Here is a 24,763-nt window from a genome sequence, read left to right as displayed (position 1 = left end):
AGTTTTGTAGTGGGGAGTCCTGATTCATAGATGTTAGGGCCAGAAGGGACCTCAATAGATCATTGAGTCTGACCCCCTGCATAGGCAGGAAAGAGTGCTGGGTTCACATAACCCCAGTCAGATGCCTATCTAACCTCCTCTTGAAGACCCCCAGGGTAGGGGAGAGTACTACCTCCCTTGGGAGCCCATTCCAGATTTTGGCCACTCTAATTGTGAAGAAGTTCTTCCTAATGTCCAGTCTAAATCTGCTCTCTGCTAGCTTATGGCCATTATTTCTTGTGACCCCCAGGGATGCCTTGGTGAGTAGAGCCTCAACAATTCCCTTCTGCACCCCCATGATGAATTTATAGGCAGCCACAAGGTCACCTCTCAACTTCCTCTTGCGGAGGCTGAAGAGGTCCAGGTGCCCTAGTCTCTCCTCGTAGGGCTTGGCCTGCAAGCCCTTAAACATACAAGTGGCCCTTCCCTGGACCCTCTCCAGGTTATCCACATCCCTCTTGAAGTGTGGTGCCCTAAACTGGACGCAGTATTCCAACTGCGGTCTGACCAGTGCCTGATAGAGGGGAAGTATCACCTCCTTGGTTCTGTTTGTCATGCATCTGCTGATGCATGATAAAGTGCAGTTAGCTTTTCTGATGACTTTGTCACACTGACGACTCATGTTCATCTTGGAGTCCAGTAGGATTAGATCAGAAATATCTCGATGGGATCTTGAAACAATAGAGCATGTCTCCTCTACCTTTCAACTGGCTTGGGAGCACTGATTTAAAATGCATGCTACATCCCACAATGGACGAACATAGTGACTACTTTAGCACAGCATGAATAGATTCACTTTCTTGTGAAACTCTCTAAGGCATATGTTTACTGGTAATCTTGGTTTTAAGTATATGCTTTTTACAAGTATGGGAGATGGTCTGTATTTTTCAAAATATTGATGAAAAAACAAGCAAATCCTGAACCTTAGGTAACTGCTAAATAACATGAGCTTTGCCATGCTTCAGGCTTTCTGATTTCTCTTTTTAGTTTCATCTTTTTTCCTTTTTTTTCTTTAGAAATGAAAATTTCTTATTTCAGAAATGAATGTCAAAGGAATTGCAGAGCAGGAGAAGAGTAATTTAATAAGTTAACAAGACAAGGTAAATTCCTCCGAAAATATGTGTCCAGAGGTTCAGCGAGCATCAGGAAATTACTTTTCCCAGCCCCACCACAAGTTCATTTGTGAGATAGTATTTCACACTGGTGCTTTTAAACAAATTCATGTGTGAAGTTCTGATTAATGAAACAGTAGGGAGGAAGAAAACTGCTAGCAGCCACAGAACCATGATTTTTTTACTAAAAGATAAAGGGTAGAATCAGTGCACCTGTGTAAGGCAGAACTCCTACTGATAACAGCAGTTTATACTGAATAAGAACTTAAAAATTGGGCCCAGGGTTTTACTTGGCAGTTTACTGCCTTAGTGTCTCTGTGCAGACAGAGATACAAAGCAAATAATGGAACAAGACTTGCCTTCCATTTCAACTTCATTTTCAGTAGAATAACACAGCCTCCTTTTCTCTGAAGTACTAGATTCACTTTATGAATTTCTTCTTGGAAAACATCATTTCAGCTGAGTAGACCTTTTTGTTATTGGAGTATTTATTAACATTATTCAATTAGGGCAGACCTCCTTTCCTTACTCAGACAACCTCAATGGAGTCCACGTGGCTTACATGTATGTTATACAAGCAAGGGACCAGGCAAAAAGAATTAACCAAAAATTGAATAGTACCTGTGAAAATTCATGTGAGCTGTACTCCATTAATACAACCCCTTTTGTCTATTGCTTTTTGTCATGCCTGGTTTCTTGCTTTTGGAACTGAAATTGTTGCAGTAGGTGTGACTTCAGCCCTGAGAAAGAGGGACTGCCTTGTGGTGCTTACATGAGGAAACACATCAGCCAATTAAGGAGCATGGTTGATAGACTAAAGGGATTCCCCTCCAGAGGTTGCCAGGAGAATGGCTAAAACAGATCCCAGAGAGGGCACATAAAGTGCCACTGACTCAAGAGGCATAAATCATAACACTGAACCTAGCCCAGTACAGTAGTGACTAAAAATCACTATTGCCATACTATTACTATCACTATTGCCAGTTGCTATTCAATAATTTAGGTGAAATGAATCAATAGTTAGTCCAGATAGCTATCATGTAAAAACCCAGGCCATCTTCGAAACTTATTTGCAGGATCACCTGATCTTGGACCCCATGGGTTTAGAAACAGGAAACACATTTTCAGATCTAGACCTGGCTTGAATCAATGGTCTTTCTACAACCATTTCTTCCTTTTGCCATATTAGGCCATATCTTTATTGCAGACTTACTGTGCCCAGTACTGGAGCCCTTGTGCATGCCGTAGTACCCCACAGGCAGAAGCAGTGTAGACAGGGGTGGGCTAACTTGCACTGTTAAATGACAGAACTAGTTAGCCCAAGCTGGAGTGGGTGTGACTATGCTACTTCTGATCAAAGGGAGGGCAACATGTGCACAGCATAGGGCACCAATGCCATTTGAAGTAAATTTGACATCACTTTAGTGAAACTGTAGTGACAGATTTATTACTATTAAACCCAACATGGACGAGGTGAGTCCACATAAACACAAATATAATTGATAACAGAAATCTGACTGAATCATATAATCAAACCATGGATCTCTACAAGAACTTACATGTTCCCCACATTCTTATTAAGTAATAATACAGAAAGTAACATTTATCTCACTTACCATGTAATGCTCCTTGCAGTAATACATTTATTTCCTGAGTCTTGTTTTGTCAACCCTGAAGGAATGGAAGGAAAAAATTTTCAGTTCAGTGCATCAACATGTTTAAATAGTGCCTTAGAGGAAGGATTCAGAAGCAAATATGTACCATTGCAAGGGGCAGCTGCTCTTATAGATTTCCAGTTAAACAAACATCTATTGCAAGGTAGATCTCATAATAAGGTTATTTTCTCAGGTTTTTTCAAGGGTCATGGCCATAACCTGTGAATTGTGTTTTTCAGGTTTACAATATTGCTAACCAATATTTTCACAAAATTACCCAATAATATAATAAACAATAACAGTGTGCAAGCACAGCATGCAGAAAAAGTGGAAGTTCATTAACTACTCCAAATCTTGGTTTCAGATCTTACTCCAAATTGTACTTTGCAGAATGATTGGAAGGATTGAACTGAATAGGCAATTAAGTTGATGTTATATTGAATAAACTGGAATATGGGTATAAGAAAATAGGCATTTAAATTAACGATGACCCAGTTAAACCATAAACAGACATGTTAAGCTAATGGGCTAGAGCCACACATGACTTCACATATGAAGTCCTATTCCATCTGTAGTTGGTTATTCAGAAGCATGAGTAAGGATTAAAGATTGGGATCTTAACTTTTGCTGCAGTATGCCTGGTGCCTTCTTTAAAATCTTCTGCCAGTTGTCTCAGAAATAATTTTTAAAAATGGGATTTAATTTTTAAATATATGGTACCTTAGAAATCATTGCTTGTTGGTTTTTCCATTCAGTGACATTTTTACCAGTGTGGAAAATGGCTGTTTTGTTGTTGTTGTTGTTTTCAATAACCCACTTCAGAAAGATTAAAAGTTTTAAACATTTGGATGAAGATTTCTTTTTTATGTTTATGAATATTTTCATAGCCTTTTTGTATTTTTCCAATCCAGAAAGGTCTTTCATACAGTACAGTTTATAATTTTCCATGTGTTCTTGGCTTCTGATGTCTAATGGTTCTGTTTGTGTAGGGTGGTATGATTACGTACAGCCCAATAGTATCTCACCTTGAAGAAAGCCTACTAATTGGAAAATAACAAAATTCTATGTGCTGTTAAGGAGCATTTTGTGCCAAATGATTATTTTTTTCTCATGCCTTTACTCTGGATAGTGGAACCTATAGAAAAGGAAGTATGTGGTCTAACAGGAAATTCCCCTTGTAAGAAGAACATCCACTCTAAAACAGAACCCTAGTGTGATGTCTTCCCAAGGCCAAGTGAAACAAAAACACTGAAGACGTTATCATAATGAATACCACTTGGCAGTAATCACCCTGTGTTTTCATCCTAACAGAGCTACTGATCAACATACACTCAGTAGTGTAACTCTTGAAGTTAAGACAAAGAGCAAGAACTGAGCAAGACATTGGATGATGACAGAAGAAATTCCATTCAGTGCCTTAACCAAGGTGATAGCCTAAACTAAGAGTATATCAGTGATCACCCATCACAACCTGAGAACTGAATACAGTACATACTAGCTACAAGGGCCCACTAATCTGTGTCCTCTACTAAAATTACTAAGAGTTTAGATAATGGATTTGTATAAAATGGTTTGGATAGGGGTGATCCTGCCTCAGGCAGAGGGTTGGACTAGATCACCTCTGTAGGTCCCTTTCAACCCTTCTCTATGGCTGCGTCCAGACAAGCGTGGCCATGAGGTATGTGGCTGCGGTGCCACATACTGCACGTTCAGTTGTTCTCTGCACGGCAAAGGGAGCAGCACAGAGGGTTTTGTTGACCCCTGAATATCCAGTGGTCAAAAAACCCACAGAGAAAAAAAATGGAGCAGTGCACTCACGGGCAGCACGCACTGCTCAAAAGCAGAGCTGGGCTGCCCAGAGCTGCACTGCAGCTGCCAGCCAGGCTCCGTGTGGCAGAATCATCACTGCTACAGCCCCAGGACCCAGGTAAGGCTGCTGGGGCCAGCCCAGTGCTGGCCCAAGCCTCCCCTACTGCCCTCAGGGTAACTTGCTGTGAGTCAGAGCACGTGTGGCACAAGCGTTCCCCAAGGACAACTAGCAACGGCACAAGATGCACCACAGCTAGTTGTCCCCAGGGAACCAATGTCCATATCATGTGCGGACGTGACCTATGATTCTATGATACTACGATTACAGAAGATTAGAGGAAGCATTGCAGAGCAAAATAATACAGCTGGAAATGCCAAAATATATATGTCTGATTGAGAAGATTTCCTGCTGGCTAAAATATTGCTTCTTGGATCAGAGTAGATTTGCATGTGTCCGGGAAGTAAGAGCATTACTGAAATTCCAAAATCAGCTTTCTCTCAGGAGTTTTGGAGACTAGGAGACATTGTTTTGTTTTGCTTTTAGGATTAAGGAGGGAATAAAAAACAAACAATAAAAAACTTTTGATAGCAGTGGGGGCTCAGTAATGGAAAATTTGCTTGCTGTGGACTAATCAGAGTGTAATTGCTGGAAGGAACCAATCTTTCATTAATTAGAAAAGCAGTCAACTTAATCAGTCATTGTGCCAAAATATTGTTGTTAAGTTGAAAAATTTTATTGAACTAATTGATTTAATTGTTTTAAGTGATGCTTTTATAATAGTCATTAAGAAACATTCTTAATATAATTTTCTAAAACTTTAAAACCTGTATGAGAGTGATATTCATATTCACAAAAGACAACTGTTTCCATTTAAAATAACATCTTGACTAGATCATATTTCATTCAGAATGATTAGTACATCATTTTATATTATTGTGTATGAGATAAAACAGTTTACATATTAAGGGGTATAGGTTGTGCACTTAAGCTAGGCATAAACCAGTTTAAACATTTGTGGTAGGGTTTTTCCCTCTATATCAGGGATGGATGCATTGAAAAATGTCTTTGATCCTGTCTGTTTAATCCAGATATAGTCAGGTGAATCTTCTCATCAACTAAACCCTCCTTGCATTGCCCAGTTAGTACAGGGTGGATGCAAACTGGCTAGGAACAAATGGCAAAAAAAATTCCCCTTGCACACATGAATCTTCCAGTAGTGCAAAGACAGAGAAAGCAAAGCAAGGAACTGTCACCATCCTGTGCCTTGTCTAATACAGGTGTCAGGTTATTGAGGGGCCCTCGTAAGATCCCATAATTTAAAGTTGATCCTCAGCAGTTAAAAAGTATACAGGGTCTGGTGGCATGGGATCAAGAGATCTAACCAAGCAGACAGATTGAAGAAGCCAACCCAACAGATTTAATCCTATTTAAGAACATTTGAATCCAGTTATTTCATTTAACCTAATATAGTAACCATAATTAATGAATTACAAGTACAGGATCTTCTGTATAATCTATTTGCATCTATAACAGTGTCAGCAGTAAATTAATCACATAACAAGACAGTAAACTTGTACTCTTTTTTAGACCAGAGTCAGCTGTTGGCATGTCTAAGGCAAAAATCCCATCGTGTTCCAAATACTTTACAATTCTATCATCCTTGATTACTGGTTTTGAGATAACATAGGAAGCAGCAGTATGAAGAACAGACTGGATTTTCAGTCCAATTATCGTATTTACCCAAATCCAAAATGACTTTGAATTTAAGATGTCTCCTGAATACTTAGATTCAATACATGGAAAATTCTAAGTTTGTTACACTTTTCCATGTATAGAATCTAATTATGAAAGCGTTATCTTAAATGTGTACCCCACCCCCACCACCACTGCAACAAAGAAAGCAGCAGCAGGGGTGCATGCAGCAGGGAAAGCAATAGCAGGGGCAAATAGCCTGACTCCCACCCTTTGCCCCTTCCCCACTACCTGCCTCTCTGCTGCCTCTCTCCCTGCTATTTGCCTCCTCCCAATTTCTGTCTTCTTCTGTGCCTGTTCTTCCTGCCACCTCCCCACCCCCAACATGCCTGTGCCCCTGGCAACTTGCCCCCCTGGCACCACTTATCCTGTGACAACTCCAGCTCCTGCTATAGCCCCTGGTCAGGTCAGAGACAGAGCCATAACTGGAGCAATAGCAGCTCCCCTGACTACACAATCTCCCGCGGCCCTCGGTCTTCCTCCTGCTCACTGCACTCTGCACCACATAGTGTCCCCTGTTCTCTCCCCCCCACCCCACCATGCTTCCTACCCTGTGCTGCGCAGTCTCTCCTGCTCTCCTTCCCCCTTGCAGCACATGGTCTCCTCTGCTTCTCCACCTCAGGAACTGCCTCCAGCCCCCTTGATCCCAGCTCTGGGACTCAGATACAAGATGAGGCTTTTTTTCCCTCCTGTGTTAAATGGGGAAGAAAATCTCATTTTGGATACAAGTACATATGGTATTTCTGTGAATTTTTTTTTATTAATTGAAAAAAAACCTGGGGAAAATGCATGCACTCAAGTTGCAGGGGTTTAGGTTGTAGCCGTGTTGATATCAAATTCACCCAAGGAACCTTGTCTGCACTCAAGTTGTAGTTTCAGTGGGAATCAGAAATCCAGTACAGATCAGCCATTCTATATAAATTCAGTGTTTTTGTAACAATATAAAATACTACTATTATTATTAGTTACATGTTACTATTACATTTTTATTGCAGTATAGCCCATAGGGAAATATGGCTGAGATATCATTGCCCTAATTACTATAGAAGCATAATAAGTGACAATTCCCACTCCAAAGATTGGACTGCACTGCAGAAAGAACATAGTAAAATAAAATGGAGGAACATAGTAAAATAAAAGCTCATATTTCAGGTTTATAAATCAGAAAGGAACATTCTTCTCATGTAGGACCTCCTAGAATTAGATGAGGTATTTGAGGTTAAGAGCAATGTAGATATATGCTGAAACATCAAATATTGGCCACTGTCAGGATAAGTTATTGAAGTTGGAGAATCAGTAGTTTGATCAGGTCTGGCAAACCTGCATGTTCATAATTAGTTGAGAGCAAAAACATGTTTTTTACAAGTTAACCAAAGGGCTATAAAAACACAAGTGTAATAAACATGATTTCATTAGTATAATAAACACAATTTAAAGACTTACAACGTAAGCCAGATTTTTCTTTTTAAAGGGGAAAAATGCACATCCACCATCATCTCACATGGCAACAATAATAATGAGGAATAACAATAATATGAATCATTGTTGTAAGTCATCTGGTTGTCTGTTATTTCTCTGAAAGCTGATAAAGCATTATGTAAAGCCACCATGGGGGATAGGGAACACCATAACATATAAATACATGAAATTGATGGGGGGAAGAATAACATTTCCCAAGCTGAAATTTTAAAAACTTAAATAAGAAACAAAACAGAATATTTTACTTTAGACCAATCCTACTCAACTTACCCAGTCCTATGGGCCAGACAAATGGCATAGGGCTGGTCCCTGGGCGTGATCCAGCACATGGGCCTGGCCCCATCCAGTGCTGCACATTGGATCCAGCTGCAGACAGCCTGATTCTGCACACCAAATCCAGCAGCAAACCAGCCCTGCACACTAGATTGTGCTGGTGCACAGAGCTATGTCATCTGGCCCCATGGGACTTCCCAAAGGTCTGGAACTTCAGCAGCAAGCATGTAGTGACAGTGTCAATTGGCTTGGCTCTTGTGGCCACAGCAGTTGATCCTGCCACTACTCTTCCACTGCCAATCATCCAGACCCATGAGGAGTTCCATAGGCCAAATGACATCCGGCCTGCAGGTTGTAAGTTAAGCACCAGTACTTTAAGCTACATTTTCTGTATTGCTTGTTTTTTTTAAAGTTGTTAATTAACTTGTAAATTAATTAACAACCAATCTATCTTAGATCCTTGCATGACCCCATCACTTGACTAAATAGTCTTGCTCCCCATCTCTAGAGCAAGAGGATGGTGAGGAATGACTGGAATCTCACTTAGCAGTTACAGCGCTCCAAAGAAGCAAAAGATGTATATTTGAATCCCACAAGGCTGAGGAAGATGTTGAGCCCAAGAATTCCACTTCCAGGACAAGTGTACTGACCACTTCATACTATTATATAACACAGGTGTACAACTCCCTTCTTTTCCAATCATGCTATTGAATGAAAATGTTTTTTACATGCTGCCCAGTTCCTTTGGTGTGTTTTAGCATTGTCCATAGGGTTGGGATCCTAAGATGACTACGGTAAGGAAAGGCTTAAGTTTAAGGATCCTCAACACATTGGGCATGAGAAAGGCACTGAGTTGCATAACCCTTCCCCAATGGAGTGCAAGCTGAACATTAGGCACCTTTTGGGAATTTTCCTGGTGAAATCTGAGGCATCTAGGGCTCAGACAGAGGTTTTGAGAGTTGTGGTCTTGGACTTAAGTGCCCAAATGCTGCCTAAGTACTGCTTTAGTCACATAAATTATCTTGTTGATCTGGACCTAACTGAGTAGTATGGATGGCAGAACAAGCAATTGAACCTGTGTTCTAGACTTCTGAACCATCCTTCTAGATTGTAAGGATCATGGGCTTGATTTTCATGCACAATAATGTCCTTTTCTAGTGCCAGAATATTAGAAATGGGTCATTATGTTAATGAGAATCAAGCTCCATTACTATTTCTTTCTGCTTGTTAATATTAGTAAACATGGAAACGAAGTAAACTGTCACCATTGCGAGGCATTTCAGGGTGGGTTTTTAAAGAACCAAATTTATTATCATAGCTTAAATAATGACAATGCTAATGTTACTCAATAATGTGTGTGTTGAGATACATTTTCAGATTGCTAAATCAGTATAAACAGAAGAATTACTCTGTGGTACAGTTTGCTAATGACAAGAAATTCTGATGGTTTTCACTGACTCATTTAGATCTCATCTGGTTTATTTGAACATGCCAATGTAGACTCTTCCTCGTCTAAAAGAATGGCTAAGCAGGACTAAATTGTAGCCAGCCTAAAAAATGATGTGGGATACAGAACATGGGACAGGCAGTATTGCAATCTTGGCATTCAGCAAGCATAAGCATTGCTCCAAGTAACGGCCTTTGAAAAATCATAGTGAATGAGGGCAGGCAAGAAAATACAGAAGGTTGGTTTCATCCCCTTTCTAGCAGTCAGCAGAGCAGGCTCCACATGGACAAGGGTGCATGTTACATGAAAAGGGGACACCATCCTTTGCTGCAAAGAAGTAGCACCTTGGCGTTCAGAAACAACACCTATGGATGGCACTGTAGGGTCTCTGGGTTTCTGTACTACTCACCATCAAGAAAACCTACACAGAAAGGTGTTTATGGAATAGTCTTTTCCTTTCAACACAGAAATCACTACTTCATGTTAGCTTTGGGGGCGTACATATTATACTAACATGAAATTAAGTCTCTTCAAGGTGGGTTCTCTTGTTATGTGATGTAATGAATAAAACAGTGATCAGAAACTCAAAGTAGTTAGAGAGTCAAAGGACCTATTATATGTACAAGTATGGCACAGGTCTAGTCACCTATATATCATATCCCAATAATCCTATTTTATATATATACATTAAGCCACTAATTCATTGCATTATTTGGATATGATCAGTCACCAGTTGCCTACTCAACTGGATCACTGTTCCCCTACCCTGTGGCTATGTTTGTTTTCTCCTTTTTAGTAGAGAGCGGGGACAGCACATTCTTTCTTATTTGTTAAGCATCAAACACATGTGGACACTTTTAGAATACAAATAATAGCTACAAGCTTGCGGTGAGAATCCACAGGTGGATCTGCATGTTTCTCAGACCCAGGGTTGTAGCCAATAATAATCCTAATGGCACAGGAAGTTCTTGAGAGTATTGTCAAAAAAAATCTTTTTAATAGTTGATATCAAAAATTGGCTTCTCTGACCTAGCCTTTATTATTTCAGGGTGTGGAACAACAAAAAGGCCTGGGGTAAAACTCTAGAGAACTTGTTTATGTCCATTTCTGACAGCATTCAAACAATAAGCAAAAACATGTTTTGTATCTAGTTGTACTTTATATTTCACCTGTATATTTTGTATTTATGAAAATATATTCTAAATCCTTTTAAGTTCTGCCTGGAGAATCAGGCAATAATAAATCTTTAGAACTTGGGGCACCATCATTCATTATAATGGAGGGAGATTGTAGCTTCATGAGCAAAGTATTTTGTCATCTGTAGCCTCACTTAAAATGGCAAGCAAACTGTCAAAGCTCTGTTGGCAAACAAAAAAATTTAAGAATTCAGAAATCTGCTTTTCATATATAGGAACAATTTTAGAACTGCCTGTATGGTTATAATTCTCATATGTATATATGTGAGATACGTATATATGAGAATTGTAACCATACAGGCATAGGTCTGAAATTGTTCCTATATATGAAAAGCAGATTTCTTAAGTAAGGATAAATCATCCGGGCTAGGGACAGACTTTCAAAAAGCCCAAGCCTGAATTGATTCAATCTTTGCAGGTTAGTCTAATGTGCATAGATTGAACTGATTTGCAAATGACTAGACATTCACTTTTGATTCCAGAAATGAAGTCACGTGCCTGCAGTGGCTCAGGCTAGAAGCCGGGGGGCTCTAAAACAGTCCTCCCTTTCTTTCCTCCATAGCCACAAGGCTGGAGGGAAGCTGACCTGTAAGGACCCCATCTAAGGTGGGTCTGGAGGAGGAAAGCAGCCCTTACCAGGCTTATCCCCTAGACAGCACCTCAGGCAAAGGAGAGTGGGGGGGATTAAACTCCTGTCTTCCCTCTCGTGCACAGGCGTGAGGACCCCAGCTGGGGTCTGCCCGGCTTTCCCCCCTGCTCATGTGGCAGGGGGCCTCACCAGAGCCGGCCGGCATGGCCATTCCATCGACCCGGGGCCGCAGTTGCAACTGGGGCTGTGGGGCTGAGCTGGGCTAGCCTGTGAACACTGTTGAGGGCAGACACAAGGGGGCCAACCCAGGCTGGGCCGCAGGGGTTGGCCACTTCCCATTGGGCTGCAGCTCGGGCTTGGGCCAGGGGAGCCGCAAGAACAGATTGCACCTGACTCCCCACACCCAGGCTGGGTGGGGCTGTCATGGAGCTGCAGCCAGCCCAGGCCAGGCCTCAGGGGCAGGGCCTTTCCCAGCCAGCTGCGGCTCTATGACAGCTGGGCTCGGTGGCACGGGTGGCAGCCGGCAGGGCAGAGGGCTGCCCAGGCTGGCTTAGAGGTGCCAGCAGGCCTGGAGCCTAGCAGCTGTCGCTGCACCCGCTGTCCTGTGCAGCATCCAGCAGCTGCAGTTGTACCAAAAGCTACACACTGGCTGGGGCTGGCGGGGCTGTTCTGCCTCTGTCACCTCCAGCTGCTGCTGCTGCCACCCCTGCCCCTGCTGCACCGCTCTGGGTACACAGACAGGAAGCTTGAGCCCAGTGGGAGGCAAGGGAGGGAGAACAACCCCACCAGCCCTGGCCAATGTGCAGCTTGTGGTATGGCTGCAATCGCCGAGTGCTGTGCAGAAAGGGGAGTGTGGTGCCAGATGCAGCACACGGCTGCTGGGCTCAGGGCCTACTGCTGCCCCCAAGCCAACCCGGACATCCCACTGCCTGGCCAGCCACCACCCATGCTGCCAAGTCCAGCTGTCACAGAGCCACAGCCAACTGGGAAGAGCCCTGCCCCCATGGCCCTGGCCAGGCCAGCCCTGCTGGGCCCTTCCCCTTTGGCTGCAACTCCATGACAGCCCCATCTGGTCTGGACACGGGGACCTGGGAGTAATCTGGCCATGCAGCCCACACTGCCCCAACCCATTCTGTAGCCCACTGAGAGGGGCCTGGCCCCATGGCCCAGCCTGGACTGGCCCTTCTGTGTCTACCCTCAGCAGCATCCACAGGCCAGTCTCGCTCAGCTCCACAGCCCCAGCCATGGGTGAGGCAAGTGGATGGCAGGGCCATGCCAGCTGGCTCTGGCCACACTCCCGCTCCTGCCGCTCGAGTGGGGAGTGAGAGAATGCCTGAAACGGGCTCTCTGCCCTGGCCAGAAAGACCCCAGCTGCCAGTGGGATAGGGGACGGAGGGAGAGATTAAATCCCTGTTTGCTTCAGGCTGTGGAAGGCGGGGCTAGCTACCCCTGCCCAGCTTGACCAGCAAGGGAGGGGGGGAGGAAACCTGACAGGGGCTGCTATACTCTGGCCAGGCAGACCCTGGCTGCGGTCCCCACATCGGGAACATAAACCCCCTCCCTGCTCCCAGGCCTGCGTCCACCCATGCCAATGCCCCTGCTCTGGCTAGAGCGCAGTGGGGGCCAGCGCTGCTGTCTGGAGTAGAAGCACAGCCCAACCCAGGGCTGAAAAGCATGCTAGGATGCTGAGAAACTCTGGTTTAACTTAAACAGGAAGGGGTCTGGGACAGAATTTCCATAAACCAGTTTGACCCAAATCAGTTAAGTCTGATACTACATTCAACCAGGTTTATCTTAAACCAGTTTGAGCCATTCTCAAACTGGTTTATGTGCACTGAATATCTGTTCTGTTACAGGTTTAAACCAGTTTCTGATCACTTAAATGAGTTTATGTGTAACTTTCGTCCCTAGCCCCAAAGTTTAGATCACCGGTGGTAGGCATTCCTCAGTTAATAAGGTTTTTTTTTTTCTCTCTCTCTCTCTTTTTTGGTATCATTTTTGTTTTTTAATGCTTTTCTTCTATGGCTTTTCACAGTTGCAGGGTATAATGAAGGTCAAAGTAGAAAGGATCTACTATTTTTTAACGTGAAAATGTTGTTGCATTTTCTTCATGATGTTACAGGCTTTCTGACTCAAAATACTTTAATGTCCTGAAAACTGAAATGCTTTGTCTTAACAAGTGTCACGGGCATAGGCACCAACTTTGGTTTTTGCCAGTGGGTGCTTTTTCTTTTGCATTCCCACATTGAGCCCCACGCATGGCCAGAAGAGGCAGCACATTACTTCAACCCAGGTGACCCAAAATGGCTCATGGGTGCTGAGCATTCACTAGTTTTTTTCAGTGGGTGCTTGAGCCCTGGAGCACCCCTGGATTCAGTGCCTATGGTTATATGCTTCAATATAAAGTAATGAGAGAGAAAACTAAGGTCTTAGACCATACAGAAGATCAAAATAAAAGATCCCAGCAAGAAATCATGTTTCTTCTGATATTAAACTCCATGAAATAAGGAATAAAAGATTTGGCCCCCTTATGCATTGCTTAGCATTAAATGTGGAATGAGATGTGTCTAGAACTGAAACAATATCTACGGGAAATGTATTCTAATCCTTTTTCAAGTTTGGTTTAAGTCCAATGTGTGAGTATGGCTCTAGTGCTTTGGATCCAGGATGTTCAGTGATACCCATGTGATTGATAGTGATCTGATCACCTTCTTCAGCACCAGTGAACAGTTATTAGAGTATGCTTCACTCTTCTTTCTAGCTTGGACACTAGATAGAAATGGAAAGCCAGTTCTGTAGTCTTTACTCCAAAAAAAAACTCCTCTGGCTTCAGTGACAGAGGAAGAGCCATAGAATTTGGAGCTGAGCATTTATCAAAATGGTACTTTTCTTAAAGTAATTGATGTGTCATCATCAGTCTGAGTCAGATTCCATTGTCTTACACAAGTAATGCTTTTGTAGCAAGGAGGTCTTCTGTGAGCAAAAAGGGCAACAGCTGGACCCAAATGGGCTCACTGTAATCAAATTTAAAAAGGGAAAAATAAAAAGCCTACAGGTAAGAGTGGCCTATCTTGTGAAAAACAGTAAAAATGAAAATGTTAAAATAAGCAAACATTTAGCAATAAAGAACTAAAATATTCACAGAAAACAGAGTAAAAATGTGGCTTGCCACTTAGACAAAAGCATCTCCAGCCTCTTTAGGATCACTGTAGTTCAAACTACAACAGTCTACCAACATTATCAGTACTTCAGTAATCAAAGCAAATTTTGATCAACCATTTTCTGTCTTAAACCACCTGCTATGTTTTAGTGTGAGGGGCAGCTAAGTGTCATTCTTTGCATTGGGTAGCCCGTGAATGTATGGGAGGCATTTTGCCTTCTGTTCTCTGTTTCAAATACTGCTTAAGTCTGATGAGAAAATGCACAATATTCACCTCATCAAAGTTATACACACTCCCAAGGCAGTGTCAAATTCTACCTAGCAACTGACACTAGCTAATATAATGTATGTTAAACTAATTGTAAAACAGACCTTATTTGAACAAATACCTGGAACTGTAGAAGGGGTTTAGGTTGTAGCCGTGTTGGTCTAAGGATATAGGCAGACAAGGTTCCTTGGGTGAATTTGATATCTTTTATTAGACCAACCCAAATGGTTGGAGAATAGTTCTTAAGCAAGCTTTCGGGTTCAAAAACCCTTCGTCAGGCTAAGGACGCTGCAGCAGTTGCTGCGTGCTCATCCTGGATGGAATGAAAAGTAAAGAAGCCAGGGGCTCGGCTGGGCTGGGGAGTCAGTTGCCAGGCAGATTGTAATGTATCAAAAGTCCAATGTCTGTGTTTAGTCCCTGATCTCTAGTATCCAGCAGGTTGATGAAATGGAGCTCATAGGCTCGTCTCTGGGATGTGTTGTGTAAATTTCCCTTGAGGATCAGGACTGAGAGATTGGAGAGAGAGTGGCCCTCCTGTGAGAAATGTGCCCCCACCGGTAATTGGGTGTTTCTGTCTTTCATGGATTTCCGGTGTGCGTTCATTCTGGTGCGCAGTTGTTGTCTGGTCTCTCCTACATATCTTCCATCAGGGCATTTGGTGCATTGGATGAGGTATACTACATTCCTGGAGGTGCAGCTGTAAGATCCTGGGATGCTGATGGCTCTGTTGTGGGGTGTAGTAATAGTGGAGATGGTGGAGATGTGGGGGCAGGTTTTGCATTTCTTGTCATGGCACGGTCTGGATCCTTTTGGTGTGTTCTGGGGCTGAGGAAGTTTGCTTCTTGTGATGAGGTTGGCGAGGTTCGGTGCTTGTCTGAAGGCTAGGATGGGTGGCTCTGGGAAGATTTTTTTAAGAACAGGGTCTTTTTCTAATATGGGTTGCAATTTTTTGAGGATTTTCCGTATAGGTTCAAGGGATGGGTGATAGGTCATAACCAGCGGTGTGCGATTTGTGGGTGTTTTTCTTCTGTACTGCAGCAGTTCTTCACGTGGTATCCAGGTGGCTCTTTCAAATGTGTGATCTACCTCTCTGGAGGAGTGTCCTTGCTGGGTGAAAGCCTTTTTAAGATTGGTGAGGTGGCAATCCCGGGTGTTCTCTTCAGTACAGATGCGGTGGTATCTGATGGCTTGGCTGTATATCACAGCTTTTTTGGTGTGTTTCGGGTGATTGCTGGTTTTGTGCAGATATGTGTGTTGGTCTGTGGGTTTCTTGTATACTGTGGTCTGTATTTTACCCTTCTGGATACTGATCATCGTGTCTAAAAAGGGGATGTTGGTGCTGGAGTATTCTAAAGAAAGTCGGATGGAGGGATGGTGACTGTTGAATTTCTGGTGGAACTCAATTAGAGATTCCTGGTTCTCACTCCAAATGATGAAGATGTCATCGATATATCGTAAGTACAGCAAGGGTTTGATGGTGCAGTTCTTGAGGAAGTCTTCTTCCAGGTGGCTCATAAAAAGGTTGGCATACTGTGGGGCCATTTTAGTGCCCATAGCTGTTCCCATCGTCTGGAGGAAGTGTTGATTATTAAAAGTGAAATTGTTGTGTGTGAGGGTGAAGTGTATAAGGTCAGTGATATCTTTGGGTCTGTATTCTGGGTTGTAATCTTGTTCCTGTAGATATGCAAGGCAGGCATGGATGCCATCCTGGTGTGGGATGTTGGTGTATAGGCTGGTAACGTCCATGGTGGCTAGGAGTGTGTTGCTGGGAAGGTGGTCTATGTTTTTAAGTTTCCATAGCAAGTCTGTGGTGTCTTGGACAAAACTTGCTCTGTGGGTGACAAGCGGTTTTAGGATGGATTCAACAAAACCTGATATTTCTTCAGTTAGGGTCCCATGGTTGGATATGATAGGTCTGCCAGGGTTCCCTTGTTTGTGGATTTTAGGGAGCATGTAAAAAGTCCCTGGGTTAGGTAGTGGGGGGATCAAGGTCTGTAGTTTTTCTTGTAATCTCGGTGGAAATGATTTGATACTCTGGATAAGCATGAATAGGTCTCCCACAGCCATCTCTTAGCCAAGGGGTGGGCAAACTGGCACAGGTAGCTTCTGTATGTGGCAGATCAGGGAAGGGACAGGTAGCATAGGAGCAGATAAGATCAGGCAGAAGAAAAAGCAGGAAACTGGGCAGGGGCACAAAATCCAGAGCAGCTTTTCAAGCAGGGGTAGGGGATCAGAGTGACACTTGGTGAGGGTGTGGGGCTAATTTGTGACATGCCTGCAAAAAAAGTTGGGATTCCCAGTCCTACCCTTCCCTTGTTTGTGGATCTACTCCTGTCCCTCCCACCAGGTAAGAACTGTTAAAGTCATTTGGAATGCAAGTATCAGGACTATCTGGCAGACTGGTTTTTCCTGAATTAGCACGTTAGCTCCTGGATTTGGAGTGTTATTTAAGTACCCAGAAGCTGTTAAAGATTCACAGAAGTTTAGGGTTAGAAGGGGCCTCATGAGATCATCGTGCCCAGTTCCCCTGCTCTGGGCAGGAAAGACTGCTGGGATTGAATAACTCCAGCAAGGTGTGCATCCAGTCTACTTTTGAAGATCACCAGGGTAGGCACCTGCACCACCGCCACTGGGACTCTATTCCAGAGTCTGGACACGTGAACCATGAAGAAGTTTTTCCTTATATCCAGTCTGAAACCTTCTTCTAGGAGTTTATGACCATTGCTCCTGTTTTTCCCCTGGGGCACTTTGCTGTTTGCTGTTTACTTTGTTTGTTTCAGTAGCTCTATGAAATGGAAATAGGCTTTTTAATCAGGCAGGCCAACCCTACCATGGCCAAGAGTCATTCTTCTAAGTCCTTCTAATTTGGCTACAAATAGGAGATTGCAGCACATTGCTAAACGGTAAACTCACATTCTTGGTATTTGAAAGGTAAATGAAAGCTAATCTTCATATTTTTGTTTGTTTCTGTTGTTCAAATCAGGTTCCAAATATGAAAAATTTTTACAGCTGCTGCTAATTTGTTACTACATCTCTGCCTTAATCCCCCTGCCGTTTTTTTTATGGTTTTCAATCACATTTCCATTTGTTTAAAAAATGTTTTTCTCTCCCCTGTTGCTCACTGAGACAGCCACACAAACACGAGGGCAAATGATGAAACTGACTGTGCCCAGAGATCTGTCAAGCGTACTAAGCAAGCAAACTGAAAAATAGGGGTTGCTTTTTTCCTTTCAGTTACCATAACCTTAGGCCTTACTTCTAGCAATAGTAGGTATAATATTTTGCAGCAAATCAGTGAATGGGGCCTATTTAAATTTTAAAACACCCATCTGTTTCAGACAGGTGTTCAATGTGTTTTTTATTTGTATGACTCAGATCTCACCCCTGAAAATGTGATCAACTATAAATGGCACTGAAAAAAAATAAGAATTCAATTTTGTAAAATATTTAATTCAACACTATGACAAGACTCAGGTTCAGGTATTTTGAATTTTTTTCATAAAGTGCCACAAAAAGGCTCACATCCACACACAAGCACCCTTTCAGAGTACAGTAGTTAAGTGGCAAAGCCAACACAGGCTGTTAGAAACCCAGTTCAAGTCCATGCATTGCCTGTTTAGGTGCAGTGCCTCAACCACTAGGTTTTTCTGGGTTGGGTAGATTGTGATTGGAAGTGTCATCCTGCACCTGAGACACCTGATGAAATTTACATTGGAATTAATAATGGTTCCAACAATGGTTTAGCTTTGATGAATCATTACTTTTTGGCAAAAAAAGTATTTTGCTGAAAAAAATTCCTACCCAGCTCTAAATATGAGTGAGTGGATTTACATCCATTGCCAGACAATTTTATTCATGGTAAAGTGAAATAATATTGAAATAATACATAAAATGTTAATATAATATTTTAATTACTTTGCTTGCACTCATCTCAATCATGCAGTCCATGTGTTGATCACCACAAGTTTTTTAAAGAAGTATTTAATTGACAAAAAGGGACTCAACTCTGAAGGGCTAGGGACAGAAGTTACACATAAACTGGATTAAGTGATCAGAAACTAGTTGAAACCTGTAACAAAACAGAAGTTCAGTGCACATAAATTGCTTTCAAAATGGCCAAAACCAGTTTAAGATAAACTTTGTTGGATGTAGTATCAAACTTAACTGATTTAGGTCAAGCTGGTTTATGGAACTTCTGTCCTAGATCTCCTCCCAGTTCAAGTTAACTCAGTCCCCCAGCATCCCAGGGTGCTTTGCAGCCCTGGCTGTGCTGTGCCATCTGCTCCAGCAGAGTAGTGTCTGCCCCACCCTTCTGCCCCCTGGGCAGAGCAATATCACTGCTCTGGCTGGCAGAGAAGGTTGGGGGTTTGGGGGGGAACCCTAGCACCAGACCCCAGCCGGGGTCGGCCTAGTGGGGAGAAAGGGAGGAAGGAATCCCTCAGAGGCTTTTGTCCCCCTCCCTGCCCAAGCGGAGATGGGGGGGAAGCGTCTGAGGGCTTATCCCCGTCCCCCCCAACCTCCAGGCGTGACTGGTGCCTCCCGAGTCTCATGTGGTGCACAATTTGTAGGTGGTCCCAGGGACAGGCCAAAAGCCCCATATCCACTCCTATATTTCTGCACCACGGCTTAGAACCGCGAGCCGCCCCACAACATGCCGCTGGCCTGCACGGCAAAAAATCTGCCCTGTCCTTAGCAGCACTGAGTCAGGGACCAATCTCAGAGGGAGTGTGCCGCCCCCTCCCCCATACTCCCCATACCAGTTGCCTATGCCAACCTCCCACCCCATGCCAGGCAGATCCCAGCTGGGGTCTGTGCAGGCCAGGGTGGAAATTTAAACACCCCCTTCACATACTCAGCCGGCTGGGCTGAGCCAAGTGCTTGCCATACTTACCCTCTCCCCTCAAGCAGGGAGGGAGGAAAAACCTTCCAGGGCCCTTGCAGTTTCCTTCCCTTCTCTTATCAGTGGCTGGTGGACTGGGAGACATGCTCTTTCGCCACCCAGCTGCTGGTATGGGCCACTGCAGGGGTCTGGCTGCCTTTCCTGTTTTAAAAGTGAATTTCTGTTCACTTGCTTATTGGTTCAATCTACACACTGAATCGATTCAGCCTTGGGCTTTTTGACTGCCTGTACTTAGCCAAGGTGCATAACTGCGGTATCAAAAATATAAACTTCTTCATAAGGATACATTTCAATTGAGTAATATTTACCACATGCCATATATAGTTCATTAGAAATAGTAGACTGAATCTTTTCAACAGCCCCTTGCAGTAAGTAATTACAGTATATGCCATCATTTTTTTAGACAGGGAAATTTAAGTCACAGACAGGCCATCCAGTATGTCTAATAGCACATGCCAATGTCACCATCCTGTCTGGGTAGAGATTGCTGCAGCTAAAGTCAATGGCAGAAATAAGACCTTCAGGCTGCAAGTTCATGATTAGTGCTTTTGTGTTACCATAAGTGTGAGGATGATAATAAACAAAGTTTTCAAATTCTTTATCTCTTGAAAATCAAAATTAGCAAAAATCATCCTGACTGAATGACACAGGTCTAGGCAAAACTGTCTGCACTTGTGTGTTTTGTAATAGTGCTAAGCTTAGAAAAAAAATAGCTCTGGTGACTCTGAAGTTTGCCCTCACTTTTCACCAGTAAACTGATTTACCTGTTTTTTTCGGGTTTTTTTTCTTTTTTTTTTTTTTCTTTTTTTTTTTAAGATCTGACGCAAGTTTGTCAAAGGGAGGTGTTGGGGTGTAGTTGCTGTTGATTGGTTCATCTGATACACTCCCATTTGTCTTTAAATCATTCTCCAGCTCCAGAAAGTCTCATATGAGCACACTTTCTGTTACAGGTGCAATTCCTAAAAGATACTTTCTGCTTAGAAAGAAAGCAAGATTACCTGTTTGACCTGGAGGTAAACTTAAAAATGTATCTTTGCAAAACTTACTAGTTTTATCTTATTCTTCTTCTACTTAATATATGTTTGAGCTGAAAAATTAGGACAATAACCTTGGGAAAGTGTTCTTCATTCATTAGTACAGGTAAACGAAATGTGAAAGACTGGCAGTTAAGATTGGCTATAGTTGTAATTTGCATTCATAGGTATGTTTGTTTTTATATCAGGCAGAAATTCAGTCTGTGTTCTGGGCAGAAAATCAAAGTCTAAGCAAGTAAGAAAGCAGCAGGAAGTTTCTAAAATTGACCAGATAATTAGGATGATATGCTTGTGTTCTTTTGGAGCTTTTGGCTAACTGTTGAGAATTTTTATCAAAACTCTTGATTTATTTGGCTAACATTCAAGAAAGTAAATGAATTTGTGAAAGCAAGTTGTGCATTTTAGTTGTTGATTTCCCTAAATATCACAATTAGGGCTTCTTCTTTCAAACTGCAGTAGAAACGTTAGTTCTTTAAATTGACTGCCCTGGAGACTTAGAAATTAGAAAATCTGCTAAAGCAGATTGATGGGGCAAGTCACCTTATACATTGTAAAATGCATAAAATGTAAGTTAGTTTTATCTTGTTTTATTTGCTTGTCTGATAAACCAAAACTCATATCGAATTTAACTAAATACATTTTCTGAAAACATTTTAGAAAAGTATATTCTGCTCTAAGGCAGAGTAGATGAACAAGACAATTTGAGAAAAATGGTACTTCATTAGGATGCATAATGTCTCCAGAAGCAGAAAGAAGTCTTTTTTACATCCAGTGTTTCCATGTTAATGCTGGTATACAAAAAGAAAAAAAATCCTTTCCTTACAATTAAATGCCACTGGAGGAAGCATAAAGGAAGGCATGGTGTAGCTGAATTTAAAGGAAATAATTAATCTAATGCATAGGCAACTGGTAGGGGATGCACAGGGGTGCCCTGATGAGGCCGATGCCCCTCCCCCCCCCCCGACAGCCAACACTGGTGCCGTCGGCAGGGCTGGTGCACCCCTGACAGGGCCGTGGCTGTCGGCAGGTTCTGCAGGTGCCCCCCCAGATTCAGGAGGCACCAGTCACTCATGATCTAATGGACTTTATCTTACATGTAAGCCTAAGGATGAAATGGCAGCAATCATAATTAAGAGAAAGGAGCTGTATACAGAATTCAGAGTCCTACCCTATTTGTGTTTGCACTTTTAATAGGACTTTGTAAAAGAAAAGAGATTAGCAAAATCCTAAAAGGGCAAAAAGAAAGATGGAAGTTCTGAAAATGGAGCCTTGAAAGCATTTGCGTGTCTTGAAAGCATTAGCCTTGAAGCTTTGAAAGTCTTAGCCTGCCTAATCCAAAATTGTGATCCCCAAAATCCTCACTCACCTGCTACCTAATAACAGAAGTACCTAAGCTCCAAAGATGCTTTCACTCTTCAATTTGATGAAATTTCTCAGGCATCTTGAGTTGTTCCTCTGCACCTGACTAGAACTGCCCCGATCTTGACAAGACTAAGCAGCTCAGCAGCTAGCCCATGCCTAAGCCTGCCTCACATGCAGGAACTAAGTATTCCTCTCCCTAAATTGCTTGAAGGGCTTAATCTAGCAGAGATTGTCAAATACATCTAATATTCAACCAACAGCATTGGGCTTCACATAAAATGCAGCTGCAGCCACCATTTTCTTTTAAAGCATGTCTAAAAGAGGAGATGGAAATTGAGATCTTTTCTTTAGTTTAAAAAAATCTAGGGTTAGCATACTTGCCCAGGAAGTAGAAATTCCAGGATCAATTCCATTATAAATCAAGAGAGGATTCAAACCTAAATTTTCCAAAAGACTAGTCTAGAGGTAGATGGAGGGGAATATTCCATCACACAGCTGAAACCATGATTGGGCAGCGAAGAACTAAAGATGTATTATGCTAGAGCAGGGCCAATCAGCAACCATCAGCTTCCTGATTTGGCCCATGTTCCATGTTCTGTTTTTTACTGTGGTTGCATTGATTCCAACTGTTCCAGCATTCCTGTTCTGGCTGAAGGGCTGCTCTCCTCCACACTGCAGCCTCTGGTCACTGTTGCTGCTAAATCAGCTGCTCAAAATGTTCACTCACCATGCCTGTCAGCAGCATATATTTTGGCTGAGTCTGTGTTATGGGGATGAGAGAGTACAGAGATGGGCCAGAGGGAATGGAGGTCCATAGCACTGTTGTGTCTCAAGCTGTAGGGTGTTGTGGTTAAAAGTTGCCAACCCCTGAGCTAGAGAAAGTGCAAGAGGAAGCATGACTATAGACTTGCACTTACCTGGGATGGGGGAGTACTGACTTCTAGTATCTCCTTCTGGGATGGTTTCTGTAAAATAGATTGTATAATGTAAAATAAAGTACAAGATTTCAGTAAGCATAACAAAAGCTCAGAGTAAGGAGAACTCAGAATGTCATTTCCAATATTTTCCTCTACAATTTTCAACTAAGCACTCACATAACTGTGCAGAGATGAAGTCCTTCTCACTGAAGCCTGGTCCTGTGAGTACTTATGCACATTACACAGTGTATTTGTGTAGGATAGTTTGAATAGTGATGATCAGGCAGGGGGTTGGACTAGATGACCGGTGGAGGTCCCTTCTAACCCTACTTCTATATGATTCTATGTCCTCAGTAACTTGGGGTTAGTGTTTTCCCCAAACCTGAGACTTCTCACAAGCCCAGAGTGTCTCATATTTGGGTTTGCAAGACGGGCCAAGGAGAAATGGATTTCAAAAAGTTAAGGGCTTTGTTCTCTAAATCTGGGGTGGGCAAAATATAGCATGCAGGCCAAATCCAGCCCACCAACTGACTGGATCTGGCCTGCAGCTGTCCCCATGGTGCTCCACATGAAGCCGAGCCCCACCCACTCCTGCAGGGCAGCCCACGCTGTGCTCCTGCCAGTCTGGGCCCTGGCCAGCATGCAGCTTCTGGTGGAGCTGTACCCAGTGCTGCTCTATCTGGCCAGATGTTGCTCTACTCCCCTCACCTCCCGTGGGAGCTGCCAGGCCAAAGCTTTCTCTCCACCTGCCTGCCCAGGGAAATGCAACAGGGGCAGGAGAAGGAAGAGGAGTGCCCACTGAAGATGAGGAAAGCACAGCTGCACCAGGCTGGCTGCAGCCACACTGGAAACAGCTCCACTGGAAGCTGTATATTGGCTGGGGCCGAGCCTGACAGCTATTCTGCTCCCCTTGCCTCCAGCTGCAGCTGCTACTGCTGCTCCTGCTCCTGCCATGCCATGCCATGCCAGGCAGGCACATGGGGTGGAAGCTTTAGCTGGGCAGCTCCTGTTCAGCGCATGAAGCTCAGATCTAGCTCCCAGCTGCCTTCTACCTCCTCCACCCACCTGGTGTGATGAGCAGCCATCTGCAGGTGGGCAGAGTGGGTGGAAGGTGGCCTGAAGCCAGAGCTCCATGAGCTGGCAGGAACCACCCAGCTGAGGCTTCCCACCTGTCTGATCCACAGCCAGCACGCACAGGTTCCAGTGGGGCTGTTCCTGGTGTGGCTGCAGCCGGCCGGGTGCTGCTGTGCTCCTTTCACCTCCCGGCAGCTGGCTGCAGCTATGCTGGGAATAGCCGCACCAGAAGCTGCATGCTGGCCAAGTCCCAGGCTGGGGCTGTGGGGGCTGGGGCCAGCAGGTGTGGATGCAAGCACAATACAGCCATGCAGAGCACTGGGGGCAGCCACCAAACAGGAGAGCTCTGCTGCACGCACACCCTGCCTTGCCCTCCCTCCCCTCACCCCTGGCTTGCTCCCAGGCAGCCCCCTCCCACACATGCATATGCTTTCTCCACACACCGCCATACATCCCCCACCACTCCCTCCCTCCTATCACCCCCAGAAGGCTATAGACAGTCCCCCCGCTCCCCACACACATGCACACACGCCCCTTCCACACACCCCATACAACCCTTCTTCCCCTGCATGGGGCAGGACACGCAGGGAGCACAAAATATCTGTCCTGCCCCTGCACGCTGCTCCCTACCTACCAAGCCCCATAGGGAGTTTTGGCGAGTTGTTGGGGATGAATTGCTGACCCAGCCCACAGCAG

The 24,763-nt window shown here is 43.6% G+C and overlaps 2 protein-coding genes across 6 annotated transcripts in view; one reads left to right on the top strand and one right to left on the bottom strand.

Moving 5' to 3' along the window:
• The window catches only part of SLC38A4 (solute carrier family 38 member 4), a 67,994-nt gene that overhangs the window by 13,704 nt on the left and 29,527 nt on the right, over positions 1 to 24,763 (top strand). Inside the window, exons 2-4 of one of the 5 annotated variants that reach the window (XM_019492858.2) lie at positions 1,056 to 1,139; positions 4,118 to 4,232; positions 8,629 to 8,795. The exons of 1 other annotated variant lie outside the window; for it this stretch is intronic. The gene's annotated coding sequence lies outside the window, so the exon portion shown is untranslated. Of the gene's footprint in view, positions 1 to 1,055; positions 1,140 to 4,117; positions 4,233 to 8,628; positions 8,796 to 20,630; positions 20,694 to 24,763 lie in introns of all 5 variants that reach the window. 3 more of the 5 variants (XM_059726039.1, XM_019492862.2, XM_014601018.3) reach the window with 3 other exon arrangements.
• LOC109284452 (uncharacterized) overlaps positions 14,921 to 24,763 on the bottom strand; it is a 75,492-nt gene continuing 65,649 nt past the window's right edge. The window contains exons 7-8 of the mRNA XM_059726040.1: positions 22,994 to 23,041; positions 14,921 to 16,611 (exon numbers count right to left, since the gene is read on the bottom strand). Coding sequence (XP_059582023.1) covers positions 15,144 to 16,526 — 1,383 coding nt within the window. The 5' untranslated portion in view covers positions 16,527 to 16,611; positions 22,994 to 23,041 and the 3' untranslated portion in view covers positions 14,921 to 15,143. The remainder of the gene's footprint in view (positions 16,612 to 22,993; positions 23,042 to 24,763) is intronic.

This window comes from Alligator mississippiensis, chromosome 4 (genome assembly GCF_030867095.1).
Source record: "Alligator mississippiensis isolate rAllMis1 chromosome 4, rAllMis1, whole genome shotgun sequence".
NCBI classification, from domain to species: Eukaryota; Metazoa; Chordata; order Crocodylia; family Alligatoridae; genus Alligator; species Alligator mississippiensis.
Note: the sequence above shows the minus strand (reverse complement) of the source record. Positions and strands in the feature narration are given on the sequence as shown.